Below are 26472 nucleotides of genomic sequence, written 5' to 3'. Positions count from 1 at the left end.
CAAATTTTAATAAAATTTAATGATTAAATCATTAAACAAAAGTTATATACATTGCTGGCACATGTGCATCATTCAGTCAAATAATCCCTTTCACAGCTAAAAATTAGGTTTAATGATACGATTGTGTTACATTTTTGTATCTTAGAAAAGATACCGGTGTGTTTAAAGTGCAAACTTGATGCCAGTTAGCTATATTTTAAGGTAGCAATGAGTAAAGTTTTCATCCAATCACCTAGTTATAAACAATGTTAATTATACATGAGTATCCTAAATTAAAAAAAAAAAAAAAAAAACAACTCAGATCCTACGCTCTTAAAAGTTGTCTGATATATAACATGATACTCTTGCATATACCTGTCTGTCAAAAGGATCTCTTGTAACCTAACTAATACCAATCTTTAAACATTTGCAAGACAGAAAAACAGACTCTGTTCTGTCCATTTTTCATACAGATTTTAAGGACACAAGCTCAATAGCAATTCAAGATCTAAAGAAAATCCTTTAACTGTATCCAGCATAACATTATTTTCTCAGGTACTTTATTGGTTTTTCTGCTTACTTCCTTTTTGTCTCTCAAATTCAGCAATTTGATTAAATATGTTGAGTAAGTTCTGGGGCAGGCTCTTTTTAACACCACTTTCTGATTGCCCTTTACCGTTGAGTGTAGTTTCCTCATCCAGCTCCTTTGCTTTAGTAGCTTCCCCATGACTACTGTCCCTATTTTTATATTCTCTCCTTTCATTTGTACTCTGGGTTAACTCACGTCTGCTACCATCATCACTTCCACTGTACTCACATAACCAAGTGCTGCTGTACTGTTTATTCTTTTCTACTGACTTGCCTGAGTAATCTGACCCTGCTGGAGAAGTGGAATACATGCTCTGACTGGAACCACGCTTTCTAAACTGCTCTGTTCTCCCTGCTACTTCCTTTTCTAACTTTCTAAAATCATGTGTATTGATTTTATCATCTGACTTCCAGTGGTATGAACCTGAGGAACCCCTCTTATTAGAGAAGGATCTATCTGCTTTACCCTGTTTTTCATTTTTGCTGCTGGTTGACTGAGTCTTGGAGCTACCATAAGAATCCCTCGAATCTTCAGACCTACCTCCAAAAGTGTCTTCTTCATCAGCAGAAGTCCTTGATAGAGAACACTGTCTCTCTCTCACCTCTGTCTTTTGATATACTAATCTGTCCTGCCGCTCCAGCAGTTTTTCCATTTCATATTTTTGGTTAAGAAAGGAAGCAGAGGTATCAGCTGGGGGCGAGTACCATTCATCTTTCCTACTCTGATCTCGCTGATGCGAAGAAACCCTAGATGAATGTTTTTTGGAGCTGCGAGAGGACACTGACCGGTTTCTACTCCTTTTCTTGTGCCTTTTGTGATCAGAAGAGGAGGAAGAGGATGAAACTGATACATCCGATGAGGAATCACTTGAGGAGGAGGAAGAGGAAGAAGTTGATCTTCTCCTTTTCTTCTTCAGCCTAAAAATGTAATTAACCTATGAGGCATCACGACCACCAGACTCATCTATAGATTCTGTAAGTTTCTGGCAAAGCTCTGTCCTTTTCAAGGTCCCTGGAACACAGCTCCAAGACCAAATATTTAATAAAAGCCTCACTGGGATATGGAGGGAACCTTTTAGCCACACAGTATTTTAAAAAATATTTTCTTATGTATATTTCAGCCACTTAAAGTGTGGTGGATCAGCTGGGAAGGACACAGGATTGTATAGAGTCCTGTGTAGAACATATTCTTGAAGTAGCTTAGTTAGCAAGCTTCAAATATGCTATTGCAATTAAAAAAACACTTTGAACTTTGAAACATCCTAAAGTAATATTTAAACACTTTGAACTTTGAAACAACCTAAAGTAATATTTAAACCATCACCATGACTCAAAAGAGGGAGATCTTTAGATGAGTTTAGGGGAGATCCTGGATTGCGGTCAGATCTGAGTAATATTCACAAACCACTAGTGACAAGAAGTTATACTGGGCCCAATCTGGCAAGCTTTGCACATGTAGAAATGTCATGATTTCAAGTGACATTCCTGTGTAGGGAGGACTTTAACGATCAGGCTCTTTGTGGCCTTGGCATTACAAGAAGGGTTCTTCTGGTTGGGTATCCCATCCTACTTCCTAAATACACATTTAGGCAGATAAGTATTATTTCCATATACTCCCCCTGCAAAAATCCAGGTGCAGTAGTAAAGAACACCTCATAGGAAAGTTTGGGGGAAAACATTAACTTGTTAGTTCTACCTAACTAAAATTTTCTTTAACTAATGAAGCTATATGAAAAATGGATTCTTCAAGGGGCTTATCTGTTCATTCGCTCTTTTAGGCATAATCCTGCTTCAATAACCTCACCATTTGTTGCTGTGGAAGCAATTCTAATGTCACAAACAGATGGGATTACAACTTTATATGGGGACTGAGCAGCAGGAGCTAGCGAGCTATTGACATCAGAGGTTATTTTATGCCATTAACCCGGGTAAAAAGGGCAGGGGAAGAAAACAGCATATAGAAATTTATCCATGTTGTATCAGTGGCTGTTTAGTAGCTTTATTTAAAAAAACAACACAGTTTATTCCTTTATTAACTGTTGCCTGATCTACCTGTTAAGAAAATGGAATCTAAGTATGAATCACTAATGTAAAAAGGAAGCTTAGCAATAACAGGAACAGAAGGATCACCCATTTCAGCAACTGGATGCTAACTGCTGTTTACTTACTTATGTTTTATACAAGCGATGCGGATGCTCTGGCTCTAATCAGCAGCAGATTCTTTAATTAAGATGTAGTGTATTGAATATAATAGGGTTACCTCTTTTCTTCTTTTAAGAGTTTACGCAGTTTTTGTGCACTTGTTTCTATTTTCTTTTCCTTCTGTCTCTCTTCTTTTGCCGCTTGCTTCTCCCTCATTTCCAAAGATTTCTTTTTTGAACCCAGACATCAAAAAAATCATATTAAAAGTAACAGTATGTTAATCCAATATTTCCCCAAATCCCATCCCCCCCACCACCACAAGAGGATATATATACACAAGCAACAAAGAATACAATACCAGGATTTCCAGATGAAGATGTTACATTAACCAAATAGAAGTTGATTGTGCAGGAGTTTGGCATTAATCATTGTGATGATCAGTATGGTATTAAGGACCATATTGCAGTAAATATCACATTTAAAAAAGAGACATGACCAGCCATTGCATTGGTACCCATGACCCAGGCCAAAAGATGCAGGAAAAATACAGCAAAATTAGTTATGTGAATGAAGATTGAAACAGGGAGAAACGTTATCGGGAAAATGGTATTATAGTTTGTATATAAAACGTGATGACAAATCCAATTTTAAAATGTTTTTGGAAGTGGCCATGTTCAGATACAAACCATTTTGTAATTGTACCACAGCCCAGTTTGATGCATGATTACATAAGATATCATGTTCCAGTGGGGGGTTGTTGATGAGCAGCACCAGATGTCAGACACAGCAGCAACGGTCCAGTTCAGAAGAAAATGCATTGAAGAAAAACATATAATCAGTATTACAGGAAAAGAGTATTTTACATTTGAACTGTAATTCATATCATTCTACTAGGGTAGCTACAGACAGACTGACATGTAAACTAAGGTTTACTTAGAAGTAACGGAACCTTCAGTTACTAAACAAATCAATCATTAAAGGCATGCTAGCTAAGGCTCTTAGCTGGATAGGCTCCTGTACCCCACAGCTCTCTAAGGGCTTGTCTACATTGTGCAACAATATGCACCATGGGGGCGGGGCGGGAGGCAATTTCTAAAAAACACTAAGGTGCTAACTGGTCCATGTAGACCTTGCTGGGTGTGCACTAAAATCTCCCTGAGGCACTTTAACATAGTACTGTTTGAAATGGTTTGAAACAGTTGGAATTCATATCCAGGGTGAGCAACAAGTCTCTGGATACCAGTTCTCAAAGGCTTGGCAATGATCATAGAAGAGATACTGCCTTAGGATATAAGGGAAGCCCTTCATTTATTGTGGGCAAACTTACACAAACTGCTGAACAGAGAGCCTTATGTTCCTCAGCTGCAACAGTGACCCTCATCACCATCAGTATAACTTGCAATGAGAGTAAAACCATTTCCTTCACTTGTTTAAATCACTTATTTGTGACTTAGGTTGCAAGACCTAGGTTGTAAGTCTCCTTGTTACAGCAACAATACTTTTCTCTGGATAATGCCAAATATGTTGGCAGTGCCCACATACTGTAAGTGGACATTTCTGGAGTATAATTTAGCTTTAATAAAGGTTACCATAAATCTCCTCTTTCCCCATCCTCCAATAAACCTTTTCATGTTCTGGCTTCCCCCACCTGCTAAAGCAGTGTCAATCAAGCCCTGCATAAAGAAACCAGCCTGCACACATCTACCCCAGTCTATTTACTTCCTTCAGCACAGAAGCATTGCGTACAGTGCCCCAGTTCTCTAACTTCAATTCACTCTTTTAGATCCTATTTGGAAGCAATGTAAGTAAATGAGACAAATGACAAAGCCACAGAAAGAGGAGGCAACAGACAAAGGAGCTTGGCATGATGACCCCTAGGGACTCACTCAGGAAACATGTGGGAAGGGGAGAAAAGAAAAAAAGAACCCTGGAATTTGCTTCCATTATTTCCTCCAAAGCTTGGACCCTGTTTGTTATTTTTTCTCCATTGTAAATAACTGCCTTGTTAATTTGCACCTCACAACAAGTTCGGCAGAATACTGGATCATCAACTGACAATAACTACTTGGTTCAGTGACATGGTGTCCCAGCTCTCTCCAGGCCTTTAATTAAGATCCTTCTTGTGCCACATGAAGATACACAATGTCTTCCTTTTGAGCTAGCCCTGATCAGTCTTACCCTGCTCCTCTTTGAATATTCCCAATTACAACCCTCTGGCATATGTCTAAAACTGACCTATTTGGGGATTTTACCCTACACATAGCCCTGGTCTACACTAGGGAGGCGGATCGATCTAAGTTACGCAACTTCAGCTACGTGAATAATGTAGCTGAAGTCGACGTACTTAGACTTAGTGTAGTGTCTTCACCGCAGTGAATCGACTGCTGCCGCTCCCCCTGTCAACTCTGCCTGCACCTCTCATGGCGCTGGAGTACAGAAGTCCACGGGAGAGAGCTCGGGGGCTTGATTTATCGCATCTAAACTAGACGCGATAAATCAATCCCCGCTGGATTGATCGCTGCCTGCCGATCCGGCGGGTAGTATAGACATACCCAAAGTCTTAATTCCGTATCAGCAGTCCCGCTCATGTGTGAACAGGTTGTTTCCTCCTCCCCTTCATCAGACACAGTTACTGAGTTCTGGTCTTTCCCTGCATCCGACTGCTGTGCTGTTGCTTCCCATGCCCATCTGAAATGATCAAGCCATCCACAGGCACCTTGCTTTTTGTAGATGCAGCCATAATACTTACTGTGACAGGTGTGTTGGAAAGAGGGGAAAGAGGAGAATAAGGCACAGTAACCAGTAAATAATTTCCCCCTTCCCAATGTTTTTAATAAGAGTTTTGATTGTAGTAGATAAAGTTAAGAGAAAGTAAAGAATCACCTGCATATGTTTACGGAGTTTCAGTAAGGCATCCTCCGCTTCTTTAAAGGTTTCATCCAAAATTAAAGCTCTCTTATAATAATTCTGAGCATTTAATAAGTTATCTTCCTCTTCCAACCTAACATTGATATGAAAAATATATACAACACAAACAGAATTTGGTTTTGATCATACTGATCATCTCAGACTGATACATATTAAAAAAGGAACTCAATAAAATGCAGATGTTTACATCCCTGACATGTCATTACTTCCTGAACATCGGTAGCACTGTACTTTCAAACTCCGATTCCAGTTTTTCATGAATAAAATGTTCTGTTACTTCTGAATGAGTCTCCTGTTTACTCAGATTGATTTTCTTCCTGAATATTAATTCTGGAATTCTTACAGTTCTTCTGAGTATTTATATGCAATTAATTCAGAAGTTTGTTTTATTAAACACAAATCATGGCATAGTTGTAAAAATTTATAAGAAGTTATAAAAATGCCTTGTTAAATATTCATCCAAAAATTTCATAGAATGTTATGTAGGTTTAATATTCCATCAGCTAAACTGTACTGAGAAGGGAAAAAAAAAAGTAAGGAGGAGAGATTTAAACTGGTGTGTGGTAGGGTGGGATGACATGAGAGAAGGTAAACAGATTATACACCTTGAACTGCTTTCCCTGCAGACTTCTCATTATTGGCACATAGGCAGGAAGGAGATAAAACACTCCCTTTTTAATATACTTAGCCAGCTCAATATAAAAAAAGATCATGAAAAAACTGAATTGCTCATAATCGCATAAAGAATAGAATTTAACACTTACTGGCCTCCTCTTTCCACAAGTGTCTGACAGAGGTATTTCCTTGCATTTCTATGGGTTGGACAGTTTTTTAATGCAACTTCAAAATCATCTATGGCTTTGTTTAAGCTTCCTTTTGTTGCGTAACTATAAAAATGGAAAAGCAATACAGGGATTTTAAATAAATGTCACAATTTATCTTTTAAATACATTATTGAAATCCATCTTTAACAATGAAGGGGTATAAAAGACTTACAGTGCCCCACGAGCTACCAAGGCTTCAACATTTTGTGCATCTATTTCCAAGGCCTTGTTGTATTCATTCATAGCCTCCACATGGCGGCCAACCTTAAAATAATCAACCCCAATCTTCACACTAGAACAAATGGTTTAAAAAAAAAAAAAAAGTATTATACACAGAGTCATCAAGCTAAACAAATATATTTAAAATCACAGTTTGAGAAGCCTTGCAACTTGCAATACACCATCCTGCCATAAGAGTAACAGAATGGAAGCATTTTAGCAAGATATAGTTTCAAGAGTTGCTGTTTAGATTAATGCCACATTTACATCACACCAAAGTGTAAATTCTTTTATCTGAAAGCTTACAGTTCAAAGTCACCTCTGTAGAAAGCACACCTACATGATACACTGTATTCTCCATTTACAGTACTTTAGTGTTTTTCTAAGACTTGTCATATTACCCCCTAATTGCAAGGGGGGGGGAGGAAGAGAAGAGAGCGTTTTAGGCCATGTCTATGCTTACAAGCTTACAGAAGCACAGCTGTACTGATACAGTTGTGCTGCTGTAAGATCGCTCGTGAAGCCACATTATACAGATGGGAGAGAGCTCTCCCATCAACATAATAAAACCAACTCAACGAGCAGCGGTAGCTCTCCCACTGACATGGTGTTGCACCCACGAGCGCTTACGCTGGCTAAGCCTATGTCGTTCAGGGTATGTTTTTTTTCACACCACTGAACAATAACAGTTTTGCCGACGTAAATGCTAGTGTAGACATGGCTTTATAATGTACAGGGACACATTCAACACTACAGTAAGGGGGCACAATGACATTGAAGTCAATTTGCCTCCATGTAAGATGCTTTATGACTTATATTTCATATCTTGCAAACTGAAGCTTCTCTCACACATTTGTCTAAAATAAATTTTCTTCCAATGAGTTAACAGTTGGGGCTCTGAATTTCATATCAGATTCATCACGAGACTTCACTACAGCAATCAAGATTAATGATTTAATATAGCACTATATGGCCACAGATAATAGAAAATGGTTGTACTTAATCTCCAACAAATAAGACCTTACTTGAATTGGGGGGAATGATTGTCAAATAATTATGGCTGAGTTGCAGACAACACATGGAAAATTGCAGAAAAGTAATAAAGGACCTTTATTATTTGCAGTAATTTGGAAAAGCTTAGAGCAGGGGCCCTGAGAGCGGGCGGCCAAGGCTACCATTGTGGAATTTGCAGTGGAAGCCTAATATTGTGGGATTCACAATATCGCAAATTAAGTAGGGTTTAACTAATGAAAAAGACGGTTACTTATCTTTGTAACTGTTGTTCTTCGAGATGTGTTGCTCATATCGATTCCAAATAGGTGTGTGCGTGCCGCGTGAACGTTCGCAGGAAGATTTTTACCCTAGCAACACTCGGTGGGTTGGCTGGGTCGCCCCCTGGAGTGGTGCCGCTATAGCGGTGAATATATACCCCTGACGACCCAATGGCCCTTCAGTTCCTTCTTGCCGGCTACTCCAACAGAGGGGAAGGAGGGCAGGTTTGGAATGGATATGAGCAACACATCTCGAAGAACAACAGTTACAAAGGTGAGTGAGTAACCGTCTTTTCTTCTTCGAGTGCTTGCTCATATCGATTCCAATTAGGTGACTCCCAAGCCTTACCGAGGCGGTGGGGTCGGAGTGAGATGCTGCAGAATGTAGAACTGCTGAGCCAAAAGCCATGTCATCTCTGGACTGTTGTACCAATGCGTAATGTGACGCAAAGGTGTGGACCGAGGACCAGGTAGCTGCACGACATATCTCCTGGATGAGTACATGAGCCAGGAAGGCGGCAGATGAAGCATGAGCCCTAGAAGAACGTGCGGTGAGGTGGCTCATTGGAACATGAGCCAAGTCGTAGCAGGCGCAGATGCATGACGTCACCCAAGATCAAATCCTCTGGGAGGAGACAGGTAGGCCCTTCATTCGATCTGCTACCGTGACGAAGAGTTGGGGTGTTTTACGAAGGGGCTTTGTTCGCTCAATATAAAATGCAAGAGCCCTATGGACGTCTAGGGAGTGCAGCTGCTGCTCTCGGCGTGATGAGTGTGGCTTCGGGAAGAAGACTGGAAGGAAGATATCTTGATTGATATGGAAGGCCGATACCACTTTAGAGAGGAAGGCAGGATGTGGTCACAGCTGTACCTTGTCCTTATGAAACACTGTATACAGGGGGTCGACCGTGAGAGCCCGAAGTTCGGAGACTCGTCTTGCCGATGTAATGGCTACGAGGAATGCTTTCTTCCAAGACAGGTACAGCAGCGAGCAGGTTGCCAACAGCTCAAAGGGAGCAGCCATAAGTTTGGCTAGGACTAGGTTGAGGTCCCAGATTGGAGCGGGGCGGTGGACCTGTGGGTATAAATGTTCCAATCCCTTGAGGAACCTCGAAACCATGGGGTGAGAGAAGACCGAGCGGCCGTTCTCCCCTGGGTGGAAGGCAGAGATGGCCGCCAAGTGCACCTTTATTGATGAAACTGCTAGGCCGTGTTGTTTTAGGGACCAGAGGTAGTCCAAGATGGTAGGAACCGGTGCCTCAGTAGGAACAGCGTTACGCTGCTCGCACCAGCAGGAGAAACGCCTCCACTTGGCCAGACACATTAACCTAGTGGAAGGTTTCCTACTACCCAGGAGTACTTGTTGTACCGAGGCAGAGCAGCGTAACTTGGACTGGTTTAACCATGCAGCAACCATGCTGTAAGGTGAAGAGACTGCAGGTCTGGGTGGTGAAGTCTGCCGTGGTCCTGAGTTATGAGATCCGGGCAAAGAGGTAGGGGGATTGGGTTGGCCAGCGAGAGGTCGAGCAACATGGTGTACCAGTGTTGTCTCGGCCACGCTGGAGCGATCAAGATCAGGTGGGTCCTGTCTCTGCGGAGCTTGAGCAGGACCCTGTGGACCAGCGGGAATGGTGGAAAGGCATAAAGGAGATGGCTCATCCACAACATCAGGAATGTGTCTGATACAGAGCCCGGGGAGGGACCCTGGAAGGAGCAGAACACATGACATTTCCTGTTTTCGTGAGAGGCAAAGAGGTCTATGCGGGGAGAACCTCACTTCCAGAAAACAGAATGGATAACGTCCGGACGAAATCGACCACTTGTGAGACAGGAAGGACCAGCTGAGGTGATCCACCAGAGTGTTCTGAACCCCTGGGAGAAAAGATGCTACCAGGTTGATCGAGTGGGCTATGCCAAAGTCTCAGAGCTGAATGGCTTCCTGACAAAGGGGGGAGGAACGTGCGCCGCCCTGCTTGTTTATGTAAAACATGGCTGTTGTGTTGTCTGTGAACACTGAGACACAATGGCCTTGTATATGCTCTTGAAACACCCGGCACATGAGGCAGACTGCCCTCAGCTCCCGTACATTGATGTGCAAGGTCAGTTTTTGAGCTGAACAGAGGCCTTGAGTGCGGAGATCCTCGAGGTGGGCTCTCCCACCCAGAGATGACGCGTCCGTGGCCAGGGCCACTGAAGGTTGAGGCGGGTGGAAAGGCATCCCTGCGCAGACCAGGGTGGGCGACAGCCACCAGTTCAGAGAGTTTATGATGCTCAGGGGGATCGTGAGGATCATGTCTATGCTGTCTCTGCCCGGGTGGTATACCGAGTTAAGCCAAGTTTGAAGGGGACAGAGACGTAGTCTGGCGTGTTTGGTCATGAACATGCAGGCCGCCATGTGACCTAGGAGGCCGAGACAAGTGCGAGCCGAAGTTGTCAGGAAGTTTTGCAGGCCTTGGATAATTGATACCATCGCCTGAAACCAGGGCTGTGGTAAGCAGGCTCTGGCTAGAGTGGAGTCCAGGATGGCCCCAATGAAGTCTATTCTCTGAGTGGGAATCAGAGTTGATTTTTCTATATTGATCATCAGGCCTAGTTGCCTGAATAGGTCCTTGATGATGCCCACATGATGGGTGACTTATGTCTCGGAGGTCCCTTGAATGAGCCAATTGTCGAGATACGAGAAGACGGGTACTCGACGACGGAGGGAGGCAGCGACTACAGCCATGCATTTTGTGAATACTCGTGGGGCCGCAGAAAGGCCAAAAACGGAAAGACCTTAAATTGAAAATGTTGATGGTTGACCACAAAACGGAGGTACTGTCTGTGTGGTGGGTAAATAGCGATGTGAAAACACGCATCCTTCATATCGAGGATGGCATACCAGTCTCCAGGATCCAAGGACGGGAGGATGGTCCCCAGGGATACCATGCAGAACTTCAACTTTATCATGAATTTGTTGAGTCCTCGCAGGTCTACGATAGGTCTCAGACCTCCCTTTGCTTTGGGGATTAGGAAATAGCGGTAATAAACCTCCTTGCCCCTCGAGTCTTTCGGTACCTCCTCTATAGCTCCCATGGTTAGGAGCATCCCTACCTCTTGCGAGAGGAATTGCTTGTGAGAAGGGTCCCTGAAGAGGGATGAGGATGGGGGAGGGGGCAAAATAAATTGGAGGTGGTATCCCAATTCTACCGTGTGTAGGACCCAACGATCCGATGTGAGTTGGGCCCAAGCAGGGAGGAAATGGGAGAGATGGTTGTAAAAAGGCGGAAAAGGATCCTGGGAAAGAACTGGTATGCCGTCCTCGGGAGTCCCTTCAAAAGTTCGGGTCCCACGGGTGGTTTGGGGGGGGGGGGGGCCTGATTTTGACCCCCTTGCAGCCCAGACTGCCTTCTGCGATTCCCCCGGCCGCGTCTTCTGCCGATGTCCTGTCGCGGCCTAGGTGGGTGGTAAATGTGCTGAAGCTGAGGATGGAAGGACCTGCGCTGAGTCATCAGGGTGTGCATTCCCAGCAAGTGCATGATCACCCTGTTGTCCTTTAGGCTCTGCAGCCTAGGGTCAGTCTTTTCAGAAAATAGGCCTTGGCCCTCAAAGGGCAAGTCTTGCATAGTCTGTTGTAAGTCAGGTGGGAGCCCTGACACCTGAAGCCATGATATTCTCCTCATGGCCACTCCTGAGGCCAGAGTTCTGGCTGCTGAGTCGGACGCGTCCAGTGAGGCTTGCAGAGAGGTTCTTGCCACCTTCTTTCCTTCCTCCAAGAGGGCTGCAAACTTCTGGGGGGAGTCTTGGGGAACTAGCTCCGTGAATTTATCCACCGCCGTCCAGGTGTCGTAGTTGTATCATTTAAGTAGGGCTTGCTGGTTCGCCACTCTGAGTTGGAGGCCTCCAGCAGAGTATACCTTGCGGCCCAATAAGTCCATGCGCCTAGCCTCCTTGGATTTTGGAGCAGGAGCTTGCTGGCCATGGCGCTCCCTCTCGTTAACCGATTGCACGACCAGGGAGGAGGGTGCACGTACAGATACTCGTACCCTTTCGAGGGTACTATGTACTTCCGCTCAACTCCCCTGGCCGTGGGCGGAACAGAGGCTAGAGATTGCCGGATGGTATCGGCGTTTGCCTGAATCGTACGAATAAAGGGCAAGGCTACTCTTGTGGGGGTGTCAGCTGATAAAATATCCACCACAGGGTCTTCTATCTCTGGGACCTCCTCCACCTGAAGATTCATATTCTGGACCACCCGACTCAGAAGATCCTGATGGGCCCTCAGGTCAATTGGGGGAGGGCCGGAGGAGGATGTCCCCGCCACCACCTCATCTGGAGAGGAGGAAGAGGAGAGGCCAGGTACAAGAAGGTCCTGCGTGGGCTCTTGTTCTTGGGCGGTGTCAGGTTCAGGTGGGACCCTGAGAGTCTGTTGGCGGAATGGACGCTTCATCCGTGGCTGCAGGAGGGGGGCGGCTTACAGTCGCCTCTGGCACCTGGTGTTTAGATGGCACGGAGAGATGCGCACCCAGAAGCACCACTTGGGCTTGGTGATACACCCAAGGTGTCCAGAACGACCACTGATGAGGCCCTTGTTCCTGACCTTGGGTCTCCTGGAAGAGTCGGCTGGGCACACCTGAGTCACAGTCCTGTGCCTAGGAAGCACTGTCCATTTGAGATGACACTGAGGTGTGTCTAGACGGCCAAGGAAAGGCTGAGAAACCCTGAGATGGGGCCAAGTCTCTACATGATCTCGGTGCAGCACTGGGGAGCGGTACCAGGCACCATAACGGTACCGTGAACGAGACCGGGAACTGTGACGGTAACGGTGCCGGGAGGTCGACCAGGATCTCGAGGCTTGTCGCCTGGAGCGGCTGCGAGAGCCACAGTGCTGGGAACGGTGCCGGGAGCTGGATTGGTACCGGCAGTGCCGGGCTGGCAAACGGGACGCTGAGGCGTGCCGCGAGTGCGACTGGTACTGTGATGGAGAGCAGTGCCGGGACCAGGATTGGCGACAGGACCGAGAACACCGGTGGGACCGAGATCTTGATCGGTGCCTCTCAGCGGTGCCGACGGAGGGTGGCCTCAGCCGGGCAGGCTTGCCAATAGACTGAAAGATCTGCACCGGCGGTGCCGGGGTTTGAGGCAGTGCAGACTCCGTCAGTGCAATCAAATCCCTCGCCAAGGAAAAGGTCTCAGGTGTTGACGGGATAGTGAGCTCGACCACAGCATGCGCTGGGGAGCTTTCAGGCACCGGACTCGACGGTCCTTGCGGGACCGGAATCGACGGTGCCGAAGTTGACGGTGCCGAAGTTGGCAGTGCCGCGGCAGGTGTCAGTGCCAAGCGGTCTGACTTAGGCGGGTGCTCCGACTGTGGTGCAGGCAGCATTGAAGCAGCGGGAGTCTTATGATGCTTCTTGACCTGCGGTGACAGGAAACGGTGCCGAGTCGACATCGGTGCTGGCGACGGTCGGTGCCGAGGGGTCTTAGTGGTATCGGGGTGATCTGGAGCCAAAAGAGCGCTTCTCCCTGATACAGATTGTTCAGCACTCGGTGCCAAGGGCGTTGGACTAAGAGCTCCCTCCATCAGGAGCTGTTTGAGGTGAAAGTCCTGCTCTTTCTTCATCCTTGGCTTAAAGGCCTTACAGATCCGGCACTTATCTGAGAGATGGGATTCCCCAAGGCACTTAAGGCAGGAGTTGTGGGGATCTCCCGTTGGCATCAGCTTATGGCAGGCCGAGCACAGTTTGAAGCCCAGTGACCCAGGCATGACCGCCGGTACTGGGTGGGGGGAAGGGGCTAATCCCCGATCCCCTCGCAACTATATACACTAAATATATTATAGAAATGACTAAAACTAACTACAACTATAGAGATTATAACTTTATACACAACTATTAATAAGGAACTACGAGTAGCTAGGGAAGTGGAGATCAGCTAAGCCACACTCCACGGTTCCAACAAACCGACACGAGTGGTAAGAAGGAACTGAAAGGCCGTTGGGTCAGCAGGGGTATATATTCACCGCCATATTGGCGCCACTCCAGGGGGCGACCCAGCCGACCCACTGAGTGTTGCTAGGGTAACAATCTTCCGGCGAACGTGCACATGGGGCACGCACACCTAGAAGCACTCAAAGAAGAATAAATGATGTGCTATATTAAAATTGAAGACAGTTTCTGAGACTGGCATCATCTCTACCACCACCAATTCCACTCATTCCCCTTTCAGCTGTATCATTTTTATGCCCAGGACTACTTCTCAACTAAATATTGCTTCTGTGGACCTGCCTACTCATCTCAAGAATTTCCGTGGACAAGGCCTGAATAGCGAGGAGCAATTCCTAGTTTGACTGGGTTATGGGCAGAGGCTGCTGAGCTGAGAGAAGATAAACCTTCCCTATTCACCCTCTTCTCCATGCTGGACTGAGGGAGATTGGCAAACCACTTTGTCTATCCCTTTTCCAAATCTGTGCTTTTCCTGGTAGAACTGGAAAGGAAACTTGTTTCCCATTCTGAAAGAATTCTGAGATTTCAAAAAAGCTTTCCCATCCTGAATAGTGACTAAAAGTCAAAGTCTTGATAGTTTCTGCACAGTTTCAATCACAAAAAAATTCAGTTTGGGTCAATCAAAACATTGTGTTTAGATTTTGACCTTTTTACATTTAAAAGCATAAACTAACTACAATGTCAAAACAAAGAGTCATTTCAAATCAAAAAATGAAGATGCTTCAGCAACGTTCAAGGATGATGTTTTGACAATTTTGAAATTTTCTAATTAAAAAAAGAAAATCAGGATATTCATCTAAACCAACTCTTTCCTGTGAACACTTTCTGTGAGTCTGCATTTTCCAATGAAAAATATTTTGTGGAAAATTCCTGACCAGCTCCATCTCCTGGGTGCCTGATAAACTATGGAAGAGCAGATTACACTCTGCAGCTTCATCCCAGGCACAGCTCAGAAGAAACAGCAGCTGCCCAAAGCAGCCTCTTCAAATGCCCTCAGTCAGTGTGTTCAGTGTTGATACACAGTGACAGATGCCAGCTCAGGCCACACGGGAATTGCTCACAAGTCCAGGTTCGGGCTCAGGTGTCGAGACAAGGGAACTCAAGGTCATCTGGTTGCTATTTATAAAAGGCTGAGCTGGGTACTAAGGCTAGGGTCCTATGGGAAAACTGAGGAGGCAAGACAGAGTAGTGCTCAGGTCTAATTTCAGGAGCCAGCACAAGTTATGTGACCTTAACCTTTGGGAACTAAACTAAAGGCTCTTCCTTAAAATTTGATTTTTTTACTTTACAAACAAAGAGAGCATTCCTTCACCCTCACGACCTATCAACTGACTACAGCCATTCAGCAAGTTGTTCCTTGGTGATATTCAGGAGGTTATTCATGGTGAACACTGGTACAAAGAAATATGAAGAACTATGACCATTGATTCTGAAGTAGATGCCACCTAAATTACTTGACAAGAAAATTAAATATTCTGTACCATTTCAAGGCCCAAGATGCAGATTGCTTTTTCCTCAATGCAAAGGCAAAGTCTTCTTCATTGAAGTTTTTGCTGTTAAAAAAAAAAATACATATATATATATATATATATCAAAGGACTAAATTATTAACTGCCCATGTTTCCTTCTAAGTCTACATTATCAAAAATTTATACTAAGGTTTAGATAAAATTTCAACATGGCTGAAAAAATACTGTATTAGTCTCCCCTCAATCAGCAACAGCATTTCTGATTTCCAAAATCAGCACCTCCCTAAATGTATTCGTCTATTGCAGTCAAATATACTGTCCCATGTCAGTTGCATTAATATATATTAAATTTTGAGCTACACAGCAAATGGGAAATAATCTATATGTTAATTTTCTGTATTTGAGAAGGAAAAATTTCTGAATCTGTACTGCTCAAAAGATCAGGTCCATTAGTAAAACAAGCTTTTACTAAGAAGTGTTAAGGATAAATATTATTAGGATGTAAAGTAACCTGTAATTTTAATCTAATGTTACTACCAATATACAATGAACAGTTTACGCAGTTAAACAGTATCAAGCAGATTACAGGTGGATGAAGTGGCTTAGAATTCTGTCTAATTCTAAGAGTAATTTTGTTGTTCTGGAGTGTGTCTTTTTTATACTTAGTTGATGGGCTCACTATCATCAGTGGTCAAGCAAAAGAGGGTCAACCCAAGGTTGAAGTAATAGCGGCCACAGGAATTTTTAAATAGAAACTACAAATCAAGAGACATTTCAGGCAGTGGCATTTTCTCTAGAAAGCAATGGAGATGGTGCAGTGTCACTGTACCTTTGCAGGCCTCTCATTAACGATGGAGGGCTGGATTCACTTAGTCCTAGTTTTCCTAATAAAAATTCAACTACTGATGGATTAGCAAATCCCAAGGAATGATGTAAGACTTTTTCATATGTCTGTGAAGTACTGGCTACTTCAACACTTCTCCTAAAAGAAAATATAAACATACACAAACATGACCACCCATTTCTTTAGTAATGCTGACATATTACTAAAGCGTCAATGTACGTTGATACTTTTACTCACACTGGTTCACAAGCAAATTACATATTTCCACTTGAGGAAAGGGAAGCTCCAACACATCACCATTTGTTTAATCTGAAATAAGAACTCCTCTGCCTTTGTTGCTGTTCCTCCTCATCCACTAGCTGCAGAATTCTGTGGTCAGTTTCCTTTCCCTTCCTCCTCCTGTTTTATCTCACCCTTTGCCCAACTGACTAATGAGAAGCAGTACTTGAAAACCTTATTTTGGCTCTCGTCTTGCAGTACCAGCAGCTCCTTCTGGGCCTTGAGCCAAGCCCTACATGCACTTCAAAGAGGTAGTTACATTCCTGTACTTCTTGCTGAAGATAGATTTTAAGAGTTTCATATCTGAGCCCTTTAAGTCAGTTTATTAATGGTCCTGTATTCTCCCAAGTAATGCTCATTTCCTGCAATATATATTTTATGTCTCTCTCTCTCTCTCTCTCTTTTGGCTAAGATTACCTCATTCTGCTTTCTTCATCTATTTGCGAAAAACTGAAGCAAACTACATCCATATATGAACAATGATGCTTTTATTTAGGAAAACAAGTCAATAGTATAAAATTGAAGAATATATGTCAATCAGCAGAGTAAAGGAAAACCATGACAAAAACCTTTGAAAAAGGACAGTTTCTGCCAACATATTTGGCAGTTTTTGCCAACAGTTTCTTGAGACAACATATATTTAACAAACCAGATCTAGTGAGTAGAAGAGAATGCAAGTTCTTACCTATAATGTAAAGGCAAGTCTTCAGAACTAATTACCCCCAGTTTAGTACTAGATAGACTGGGTGGAAGAGCAGAGCTGTGCAGTGATATTGTGAGTTTTTCATGGTAACGATCAATGTCCTTGATTGCAGCTATCAAAAAAAAAACCACAACAACACTGAACAACATCATCTTAAAGTTGAGAACAAAGTCAACAAAACTGGAAATAAACAGCTTTCAGAACAGTTTTAATATGCGTTTACCTTGTATAATGTCTCCAGTCTGATAATATGATAAAGGATCACCATGGCTGCTATGAGAAGGCACATCTCTCAATGGACAAAGAGCCTGCAGCAAATGGAAGACCAAAAATGTGACCAAGAACACTGACTGAGCTTAATAAAGCAAATGATAATAAAATGCGTTGCATTAAAAGACAACTTCCCTCAGCCCAGAAGTATCAGTTTGCACAATGAAGATTTGTCCCATGAATAAAATATTAAATTATGTTTAAAAAAAATCAAGGTTTTAATTACAATGGCAGTTATCCTGCTGAAGAGAACTCATTTGAGATACTGTGATATTGAAGACTAATGTGAGTAATCCAGTTTCCACCCAGCTTTAATCCAAAAGTCCATTTTGTGATCATTAAACTAGATGGAAACTAGTCTTATGCTATGTCTACACTACAGACCTCACAGCAGCACATCTGTACCGCTGTAGCTGCACCACTGTAAGGTTGCCTGTGAAGCCGCTCTATGCTGACAGGAGAGCATCTCCTGCCCACATAGCGCTGTTCACACTGGCACTTTTGTCGGTAAAACTTATGTCGGTCCACGGGTTTTTTTTCCACACCTCTGACTGACAAACGAAAGTGCTAGTGTAGACAGAGCCTAAGTCTGTCCAAAATTGAGCATGAAAGCAGAGTGATATTAGTATGATTCAATTCAGATTGAGGTCCATGCATCTATATAAACACTAACTTTTCAACCTACAGCTAAAATATTTGAGCGGTAAAGAAAGAAAATGTCTCGCTGAGACAACAAGGCAGCTTCCACTTTAATCAAAGCCACAATGCATTAAGGCTTTGAACTATTAACCGTCCCAGAGCTCAGGTCCTTAGCACAAGATGCAGCCAGCACATTAGAAAGCAGGGACTGCCCTGCATCAGTTTACTTGTTACTGATCATACTCAAGTCTTACAGTGATTTCTAACTGCGAGATCTCTCTGACGACGCCACTGCCCAGACAGATTAACACCATGAAAAAGCCAAATTCACGAATAGAACTAATCCTTCCGATCACAACATCGCCACGCTCAATGTCTCGGAAAAACAGCTCCCTCCTGTCCTCACTTGGCACCTCCATGAACTGCTCCAGGGGTGGCATAACAGCATAACAATCTGCAATTAATGGGGAGAAAAAGTTATGTAGTAACTGCTCTACCTTCTCAAATCTCTAATTACAGTTCACTATAGTATCAGAAAATCAATGTGATTTTTAATAAAGCACTTTATATTCCTTTATTAGGCATTATGTATAGCCAACACTTCCCAACATACATAATATTGCAACAGGAACTCTTGTTCCTTCTTGACCTGAGGAAACTAAGTGCACTCTTTCCTTTCTCACCCCTGCCCTGGCCAACCAAGTCCTCCACACCTAGGTCTGAGTCCCCAGAAATCTCATTTCCTCCTCCCCACAGTTATACTTTAAATTTTCTGCTCAAAAAGGATTGAGTAACATTTGCTTCTCAGAGTCTGTCAGTCATTTCTTAAGTCAGCCAGAAACAGTAATTTTTGATCAACACAAGGTCAATACTTGCTTCATATATCCACCACAAGCTCTCTGGCACCCAACATCTGCTAGTCGCCGGTTCACATCTATTGCATTTTGAGTTATTGAAAGAGCGAAGCAAGATCCTGCATTCAATTTGACTTCTCTGTTGTCTAACTGCTTCAGCCAGCTCTGTCATTGTCTACAAATCAAAGAACTGGTTTGCTATTGCATCTATTCGCAGCTATTAAAATCTTTCAGCATAGTAATATCCCTATCTCAGCTCTGCCTTAACCCAAAGAGTGAAAAGAAATGATGGGGTGATTGGGGGCAGAGACTCTAGCATGGGGTGGATGTACAGAATCCCTGAAATTGAGGGGGATGGAAAGGTGGCAAACAGGGAGCTTGCGGGAGGAAAGCAGAGGAAACAGAGAAAGCCAAGAAGGCCTGCTATAAGCAATGAGCTTGTTCTACAGAAGTTATGAAGTGTGCATTTACACATCACAATTTTGCTCCCAACGAAAAATCTCCTAGGAGCTTTCCCGTTTCTACCCAATTTATCTTCAGCCAACTGGGGGGTGGGGAGGGGGGGCTGGACACTTTCAAAGAACATAGCTATTCCGATGGGTAGGAAAGACAGAAAATGTGGCAAAAGACCACCTTGGCTTAACCACGAGATCTTGCATGACCTACAAAATAAAAAGGAGTCATATAAAAAATGGAAACTAGGTCAGATTACAAAGGATGAATATAGGCAAACAACACAGGAATGCAGGGGCAAGATTAGAAAGGCAAAGGCACAAAATAAGCTCAAACTAGCTATGGGAATAAAGGGAAACAAGAAGACTTTTTATCAATACATTAGAAGCAAGAGGAAGACCAAGGACAGGGTAGGCCCATTGCTCAGTGAGGAGGGAGAAACAGTAACAGGAAACTTGGAAATGGCAGAGATGCTTAATGACTTCTCTGTTTCGGTCTTCACTGAGAAGTCTGAAGGAATGTCTAACATAGTGAATACTTATGGGAAGGGGGTAGGTTTAGAAGATTAAAAAAAAAAAGAGGAAGTTAAAAATCACTTAGAAAAGTTAGATACCTGCAAGTCACCAGGGCCTGATGAAATGCATCCTAGAATACTCAAGGAGTTAATAGAGGAGGTATCTGAGCCTCTAGCTATTATCTTTGGAAAGTCATGGGAGATGGGAGAGATTTCAGAAGACTGGAAAATGGCAAATATAGTGCCCATCTATAAAAAGGGAAATAAAAACAACCCAGGAAACTACAGACCAGTTAGTTTAACTTCTGTGCCAGGGAAGATAATGGAGCAAGTAATTAAAGAAATCATCTGCAAACACTTGGAAGGTGGTAAGGTGACAGGGAATAGCCAGCATGGATTTGTAAAGAATAAATCGTGTTAAACCAATCTGATAGCTTTCTTTGATAGGATAATGAGTCTTGTGGATAAGGGAGAAGCGGTGAATGTGGTATACCTAGACTTTAGTAAGGCATTTGATACGGTCTCGCATGATATTCTTATCGATAAACTAGGCAAATACAATTTAGATGGGGCTACTATAAGGTGGGTGCATAACTGGCTGGATAACCATACTCAGAGACTAGTTATTAATGGCTCCCAATCCTGCTGGAAAGGTATAACAAGCCGGGTTCCACAGGGGTCTGTTTTGGGACCGGCTCTGTTCAATATCTTCATCAACGACTTAGATGTTGGCATAGAAAGTACGCTTATTAAGTTTGCAGACGATACCAAACTGGGAGGGATTGCAACTGCTTTGGAAGACAGGGTCAAAATTCAAAATGATCTGGACAAATTGGAGAAATGGTCTGAGGTAAACAGGATGAAGTTCAATAAAGATAAATGCAAAGTGCTCCACTTAGGAAGGAACAATCAGTTTCACACATACAGAATGGGAAGAGACTGTCTAGGAAGGAGTATGGCAGAAAGAGATCTAGGGGTCATAGTGGACCACAAGCTTAATATGAGTCAACAGTGTGATACTGTTGCAAAAAAAAGCAAATGTGATTCTGGGATGCATTAACAGGTGTGTTGTAAACAAGACATGAGAAGTCATTCTTCAGCTCTACTCTGCGCTGGTTAGGCCTCAATTGGAGTATTGTGTCCAGTTCTGGGCAACGCATTTCAAGAAAGATGTGGAGAAATTGGAGAGGGTCCAGAGAAGAGCAACAAGAATGATTAAAGGTCTTGAGAACATGATCTATGAAGGAAGGCTGAAAGAATTGGGTTTATTTAGTTTGGAAAAGAGAAGACTGGGAGGGGACATGATAGCAGTTTTCGGGCATCTAAAAGGGTGTCATCAGGAGGCGGGAGAAAACTTGTTCACCTTAGCCTCTAATGATAGAACAAGAAGCAATGGGCTTAAACTGCAGCAAGGGAGATTTAGATTGGACATTAGGAAAAAGTTCCTAACTGTCAGGGTAGTTAAACACTGGAATAAATTGCCTAGGGAGGATGTGGAATCTCCATCTTTGGAGATATTTGAGAGTAGGTTAGATAAATGTCTATCAGGGATGGTCTAGACAGTATTTGGTCCTGCCATGAGGGCAGGGGACTGGACTCGATGACCTCTCAAGGTCCCTTCCAGTCCTAGAGTCTATGAATCTATGAAAACCTATTGTTTCTGAAGAGCCTGTTTACTGAGACAAACTTCACCCACTCTGTTCCAATGGAGAATTCATACCATCAAAACTCTTCCAGCCTCAGTTTCCACAGCTACAATCTGTTACTTGGGACAGCCACATAAGATTCTACCCCTAGACACCTTTTTAGATGGTCCTTAAACCTGAAAAGCCATTTGCACTTAAAGTTGGATAGAACACAGCATTTGGCCTATTTGAACAACCAAGTGTATAACTGTCTAGTGAATATAATGGAGTGACAGCAATTTTAGTATTAGTCAATAAAAAATACTGGTAATGTGAAGTCTGTTTCTTTTAATGTTTTTTCAAAATGCTAAACACAGATATCCGTTAAGTAACCACGGGTGGCATGGTGGCCTCACCTGCGCTCTGCCTCTTCTCCTCCTTGTTCCACCCCTTCCCCAAGGAGGAGAGCACGAGTGGAGGGGTCCTTGCGGGGAAGGGAGGAGAGGAGGGATGCGGCAAGGGTGCTGAGCCTGGAGCAGAGTGGGGGTGGAGCTGTGGGTGGAAGAGGTGGGACAAGGAGCTAGCCTCCCCCAGGGGAAGCTTCACCTGGCACCCATGTAGGTAACCAAAATGCCCATATATTTTGCTTCTTTCACAACGTGTCACTACATTTTTCCAACAATTGTCTTTTAAACAGCAGGTGACTTTCAAACTTAACAGAGCTGCTTCCCCATCGAAGAAGTTTGCTGGGGGGGAGGACAACTTGGAACATCCCCAAGTCTGTACAACAGAATGGTAGAATTTTCTTTTGTCATCAGGGATCAATCTTAGTAATAACTCCTCCCTGCATTTACCTGGTGAGCATCAGAGGTGCTCCAAATGTTTTACATATGAGTACACCCTAACAAACCTGTGTAGCAGGTAGTAATCTAGTTGTACGGACAGGGAAATTGAGGCAAAGAAAGACTTAAGTCAGAGTACAGGGTAGAACCCATGTCTTCAGAGCCCCAGACTCATAATAGAACACTGTAATAGCTGCATTCCCCCCATATGCTTAGCAATATGTGCTTACTTTTACACTTTGTTCCTTAAGATAATGCTGGAATATTTATGGTTCCTTCAGACAGTAAATATTGAATAGAAATTCTCTGAAAGAAGGCTCTTCATACAAGATACTGCATGGACAAGATATTTCTTGCAATAATTTATCCATTAACAGTTTGTGCTTGAATTTTACAGTTAATAAAATTAAATATTCTCAATTCCTGAGCTAACATTTAAGGCTTGTTCACACAAGAAAATTAATCCAGAATAGGGTTGTGTATAAATTTAAAGAAGATTAACTATTTCTGAGTAACTCACTGTGTATTCCAGAATAAGTGCACACTATTCTGAATTAGTTTAATCTGCTTCCAGAATAAGAGCATCCACACATGAAGTTAATCAGGAATAACTTCCTGTGCAGACAAGACCTTAAGAAGCATCCTGTGACCTTCTGAACAGCAGTCACATTCCTCCCAAAAAACTGTTACATTTCAGTAAAGCAAGTTTGTGTCCACCTAGGTTTGTAATTAAAATTGGGGTCTTCCAGGAATACAGGTATTACATAAATCAATCTTGTAAAATTATGCTCATCCATTCACTTAATACAAATAATTTTCTCACCAGCTCAGTAAAGAGTACGGAAGTGTGAGAAATAATTTTACAAGGCTGACGTGACTTAGTGTGATCCATGACTAATGACATCAATGCTTTAGATAAAGGCATAGACAGTAGACCTAAAAAGTTTGTGGACGATGCCTAGCTGGGAGGGGTTGCAAGTGCTTTGGAGGATTGGATTAAAATTCAAAATGATCTGTGCAAACTGGAGAAATGGTCTGAAGTTAATAGGATGAAATTCAATAAGGACAAATGCAAAGTACTCCACTTAGGAAGGAACAATCAGTTGCACACATACAAAATGGAAAATGACTGCCCATGAAGGAATACTGTAGAAAGGGATCTGTGGGTAAGAGTGGATCACAAGCTACATATGAGTCAACAGCGTAACACTGTTGCAAAAAAAAGCAACCATCATTCTGGGATGTATTAGCAGGAGTGTTGCAACCAAGACACAAGTAGTAATTCTTCTGCTCTACTCTGTGCTGATTATACCTCAACTGGAGTATCGTGTCCAGTTCTGGCACCACATTTCAGGAAAGACGTGGACAAATTGGAAAAAGCCACAGAAGAGCAACAAAAATGATTAAAGGTCTAGAAAACATGACCTATAAGGGAAGACCGAAAAAAACTGGGTTTGTATAGTCTGCAGAAGACTGAGAGGGGGACATAACTGTTTTCAAATACATGAAAGGTTGTTTCAAGGAGGGAGAAAAATTGTTTTCATTAACCTCTGAGGATAGGGTAAGAAGCAATGGGTTAAAGAGTGGTTTAGGCTGGACATTAGGAAAAACTTCCTGTCAGGGTGGTTAAGCACCGGAATAAATTGCCTAGGGAGGTTGTGGAATCTCCATCACTGTCTAACCTGCTCTTAAAAATCTCCGAACACCTGTCAGAGACAGTCTAGATAATACTTAGTTCTGCCACGAGTGCAGCGGACTGGACTAGATGACCTCTCAAGATCCTTTACACAAGTCATATTTGAGGTGGTTGGGGTCAAAGGTGACAATGGGCTCCAAGAACCCCAGTCCAAGCCTGATTAATGTCTCAGTTCTGCAAATATGCACTTATGCATGGAAATAGTTCCACTAATTGATGGATAAGTGTGTGAAGAATCCAGGGTCTTTTTTGTATATCTGTTTTTTAAAAAGTGGAAGCTGTTTTGAGAACTAGAAGACCGAGGATGCCTTCTGCTTTAATGACTCCATTTTCACAACACTACTACAGTTGAGAGTCACTCAGGGTGTTTATATTGTCATACTAGATAAACAGAAAACATACTTATTTAAACAAAAAATGCAAACATGTTACCTTTTCCCACCATATTCCACACAGTATAGGCCTTAATTATGGTTGACTAAAATGAGAATTATTTTAAAGTCTGACAGATGTGTTCACAGTATTGTGAAGATTATTTATCTACTCCATGCATTTCTAAACTTCAAAAAAAACTTGAAACAAAATAACACACTTTTTACAAATATCATTTATTTTTAAAAGTGTATTGTATACACAAGACCTTTACTGGATTTCTCACAGCTAATTTGTCTCAGAGAGAATCCCTTTTCACTGGTAATTATAGGATTTACCTTCATTCTCTTCATTTGATTCTGAATCTGTTGATACATTTGGTTTCCATGAAAGAGCAAAAAGGAGATCAGCTTTTTTTGCAATGAAGTGTTGTATCTCAATGTTATCAATTCTCTTCTCTTTCCTAAGAAGAGTAAAGAAAAATCTAGTATTCCCCCCCTTTTGTTCACATAGCATACAACATCTGTTACATAAAAAGTTTAGTGCTTTTTTTCCAGTGTTTTTGTTTTAAATCACTGTCCAGGGCTTTGCATAAGCATTTAATGAAATGTGTCTCAACGTATAGTATTGACTACATGTTTAGTACAAAATGCTTTGCCCAAGTTTTTCTATGTCTAATGTCGAGCGTGGTGGTAGACAACACGTGTGTCAGCACCAAGAACATGAATGATGCTGAATAGTAAAGCTTCCAGAACTACGGTGTTTGGATTTTCTCTGCCAAACTAAACCTGGCAGATTTCAAGGTATCCTACAAGGTGCCTTTGCCTCAGCTTTTGGATTGAGCGTACAGACACTACTAGAAAGCAGGACAACAAGAAAGCTCCCCCTGCCATTCTGTTTCAACAGCAAGAAAGAAATCCATCCTCAATACCCTGAAGCCTTTCAACTCTAGGGATGAAAAGCACTACACAGGAAGAGGGTATTCGTGTAATACGGCCCTGTTCCTGGAGTCAAGTGACTATGTGAAAAACGTCAAATTTCATTTAAAAAGGATGAGTTTCTAGCCCTCACGCTCCAGAAGAAAGCTTGGAAACAGGAGGCCGAAACCAAAAGGCAAAGACCCAAACATTCATTTTTAAACAACTTCTGGTTTTTAAGCGTCATGATTTTTTTTTAGGGGGGAGAAGGGGAAGAGGCGCTGACGTTTTTAAATGCCTGTGGCTATCACTACCACGACAAGGGAGCGGCGAGGGAGCTGGGGTCAGCGCCCAGGCTGGGTGAGACTCTGCCCGAGCCTTAGAGGACACAGAGTCCAGGGAAGCGGATCCCCAGTTGTGGCGGGGGAGGGAGCGCGGGTCCCTCTGACCCCGGGGGTCACCGACAGAGCAAACCCTCGGCGGGGGCCGTGGAGCGACACTAGAGCCGATAAAGCAGCTGGGGGCCTCCTCAGAGCCGACCCGAGCTGGGCTGTGGGGCGGGACCAGCAGCTCCCTCCTCCCCCTGCCCGGCTCCTTACCTGGCGGGCGGCTGGTGCTGGGCTTCCCGGGACGGCTCCAGGCTGGGGCCCCCGGGGGGCAGGAGGCCCCGGAAGTCGGGGTTATCGTGCTGCTCGGTGCGGAGCAGGGAGAGCAGCGCGGGGCCGTGGAAACCCAGCGCCTGGCGGAGCAGGTCCCGCTCCATCCCATCCGCGGCGAGCCCCACAGCAGCAACCGGAAGCTTCAGAGGAATAACCTGGAAGTAGAACCCGCCACAATCCCCCCTCACCCCGCTGGGGGAAAGGGGCGGGGTTACAGGGGAGGCCCTGCTCTCGCGCATGCGTACAACGGGAGGGTGGGCGCTGTGAGGGGGCGGGGCGAGAGAGGCAGTGTGTTTTTTCCCTGCCCAGCGCCGCGCGGGGGCGCTGGCAGGGCGGGGCTCGGGCTCCGGGAGCTTCCGGCCTCAGCCCGCCCGTCTCGGTAGCTGGGCCCCGCCCACAGC

The 26472-nt window shown here is 43.6% G+C and overlaps 1 protein-coding gene across 4 annotated transcripts; it reads right to left on the bottom strand.

Annotated features, from left to right (window-relative positions):
• On the bottom strand, positions 1-26237 carry TTC14 (tetratricopeptide repeat domain 14). 4 transcript variants are annotated; one of them, XM_050965890.1, is made up of 12 exons: positions 26012-26231; positions 24834-24958; positions 18394-18593; positions 17454-17538; positions 17213-17342; positions 16234-16386; positions 15417-15488; positions 6634-6753; positions 6402-6524; positions 5593-5710; positions 2828-2937; positions 1-1485 (listed from the first exon to the last, which is right to left on the bottom strand). In XM_050965890.1, exons 1-12 carry the CDS (start codon positions 26173-26175, stop codon positions 540-542), a joined length of 2346 nt encoding a protein of 781 aa, XP_050821847.1. In that variant the 5' UTR covers positions 26176-26231; the 3' UTR covers positions 1-539. The 4 variants fall into 4 exon arrangements, 2 of the variants coding, with proteins under 2 accessions (XP_050821847.1, XP_050821848.1); XR_007776025.1 differs by having other exon boundaries at positions 1393-1817; positions 1857-2937; positions 26012-26236; XR_007776024.1 differs by having other exon boundaries at positions 1393-1829; positions 1868-2937; positions 26012-26236.
• Positions 26238-26472: the final 235 nt, after the last annotated feature.

This window comes from Gopherus flavomarginatus, chromosome 8, assembly GCF_025201925.1.
Source record: "Gopherus flavomarginatus isolate rGopFla2 chromosome 8, rGopFla2.mat.asm, whole genome shotgun sequence".
NCBI lineage: Eukaryota > Metazoa > Chordata > Testudines > Testudinidae > Gopherus > Gopherus flavomarginatus.
This window is presented reverse-complemented; position numbering and strand designations above follow the sequence as displayed.

Coding starts and splice junctions, on each gene's coding strand:
- TTC14 (XM_050965890.1), bottom strand. CDS start 26,175: ATGGAGCGGGACCTGCTCCGCCAGGCGCTGGGTTTCCACGGCCCCGCG. Junction 16,387..17,212: donor GACTTGCCTTTACATTATAG/GTAAGAACTTGC, acceptor ATTTTCTTTTAG/GAGAAGTGTTGAAGTAGCCA. Junction 6,754..15,416: donor GCATCTTGGGCCTTGAAATG/GTACAGAATATT, acceptor CATTTGTTCTAG/TGTGAAGATTGGGGTTGATT.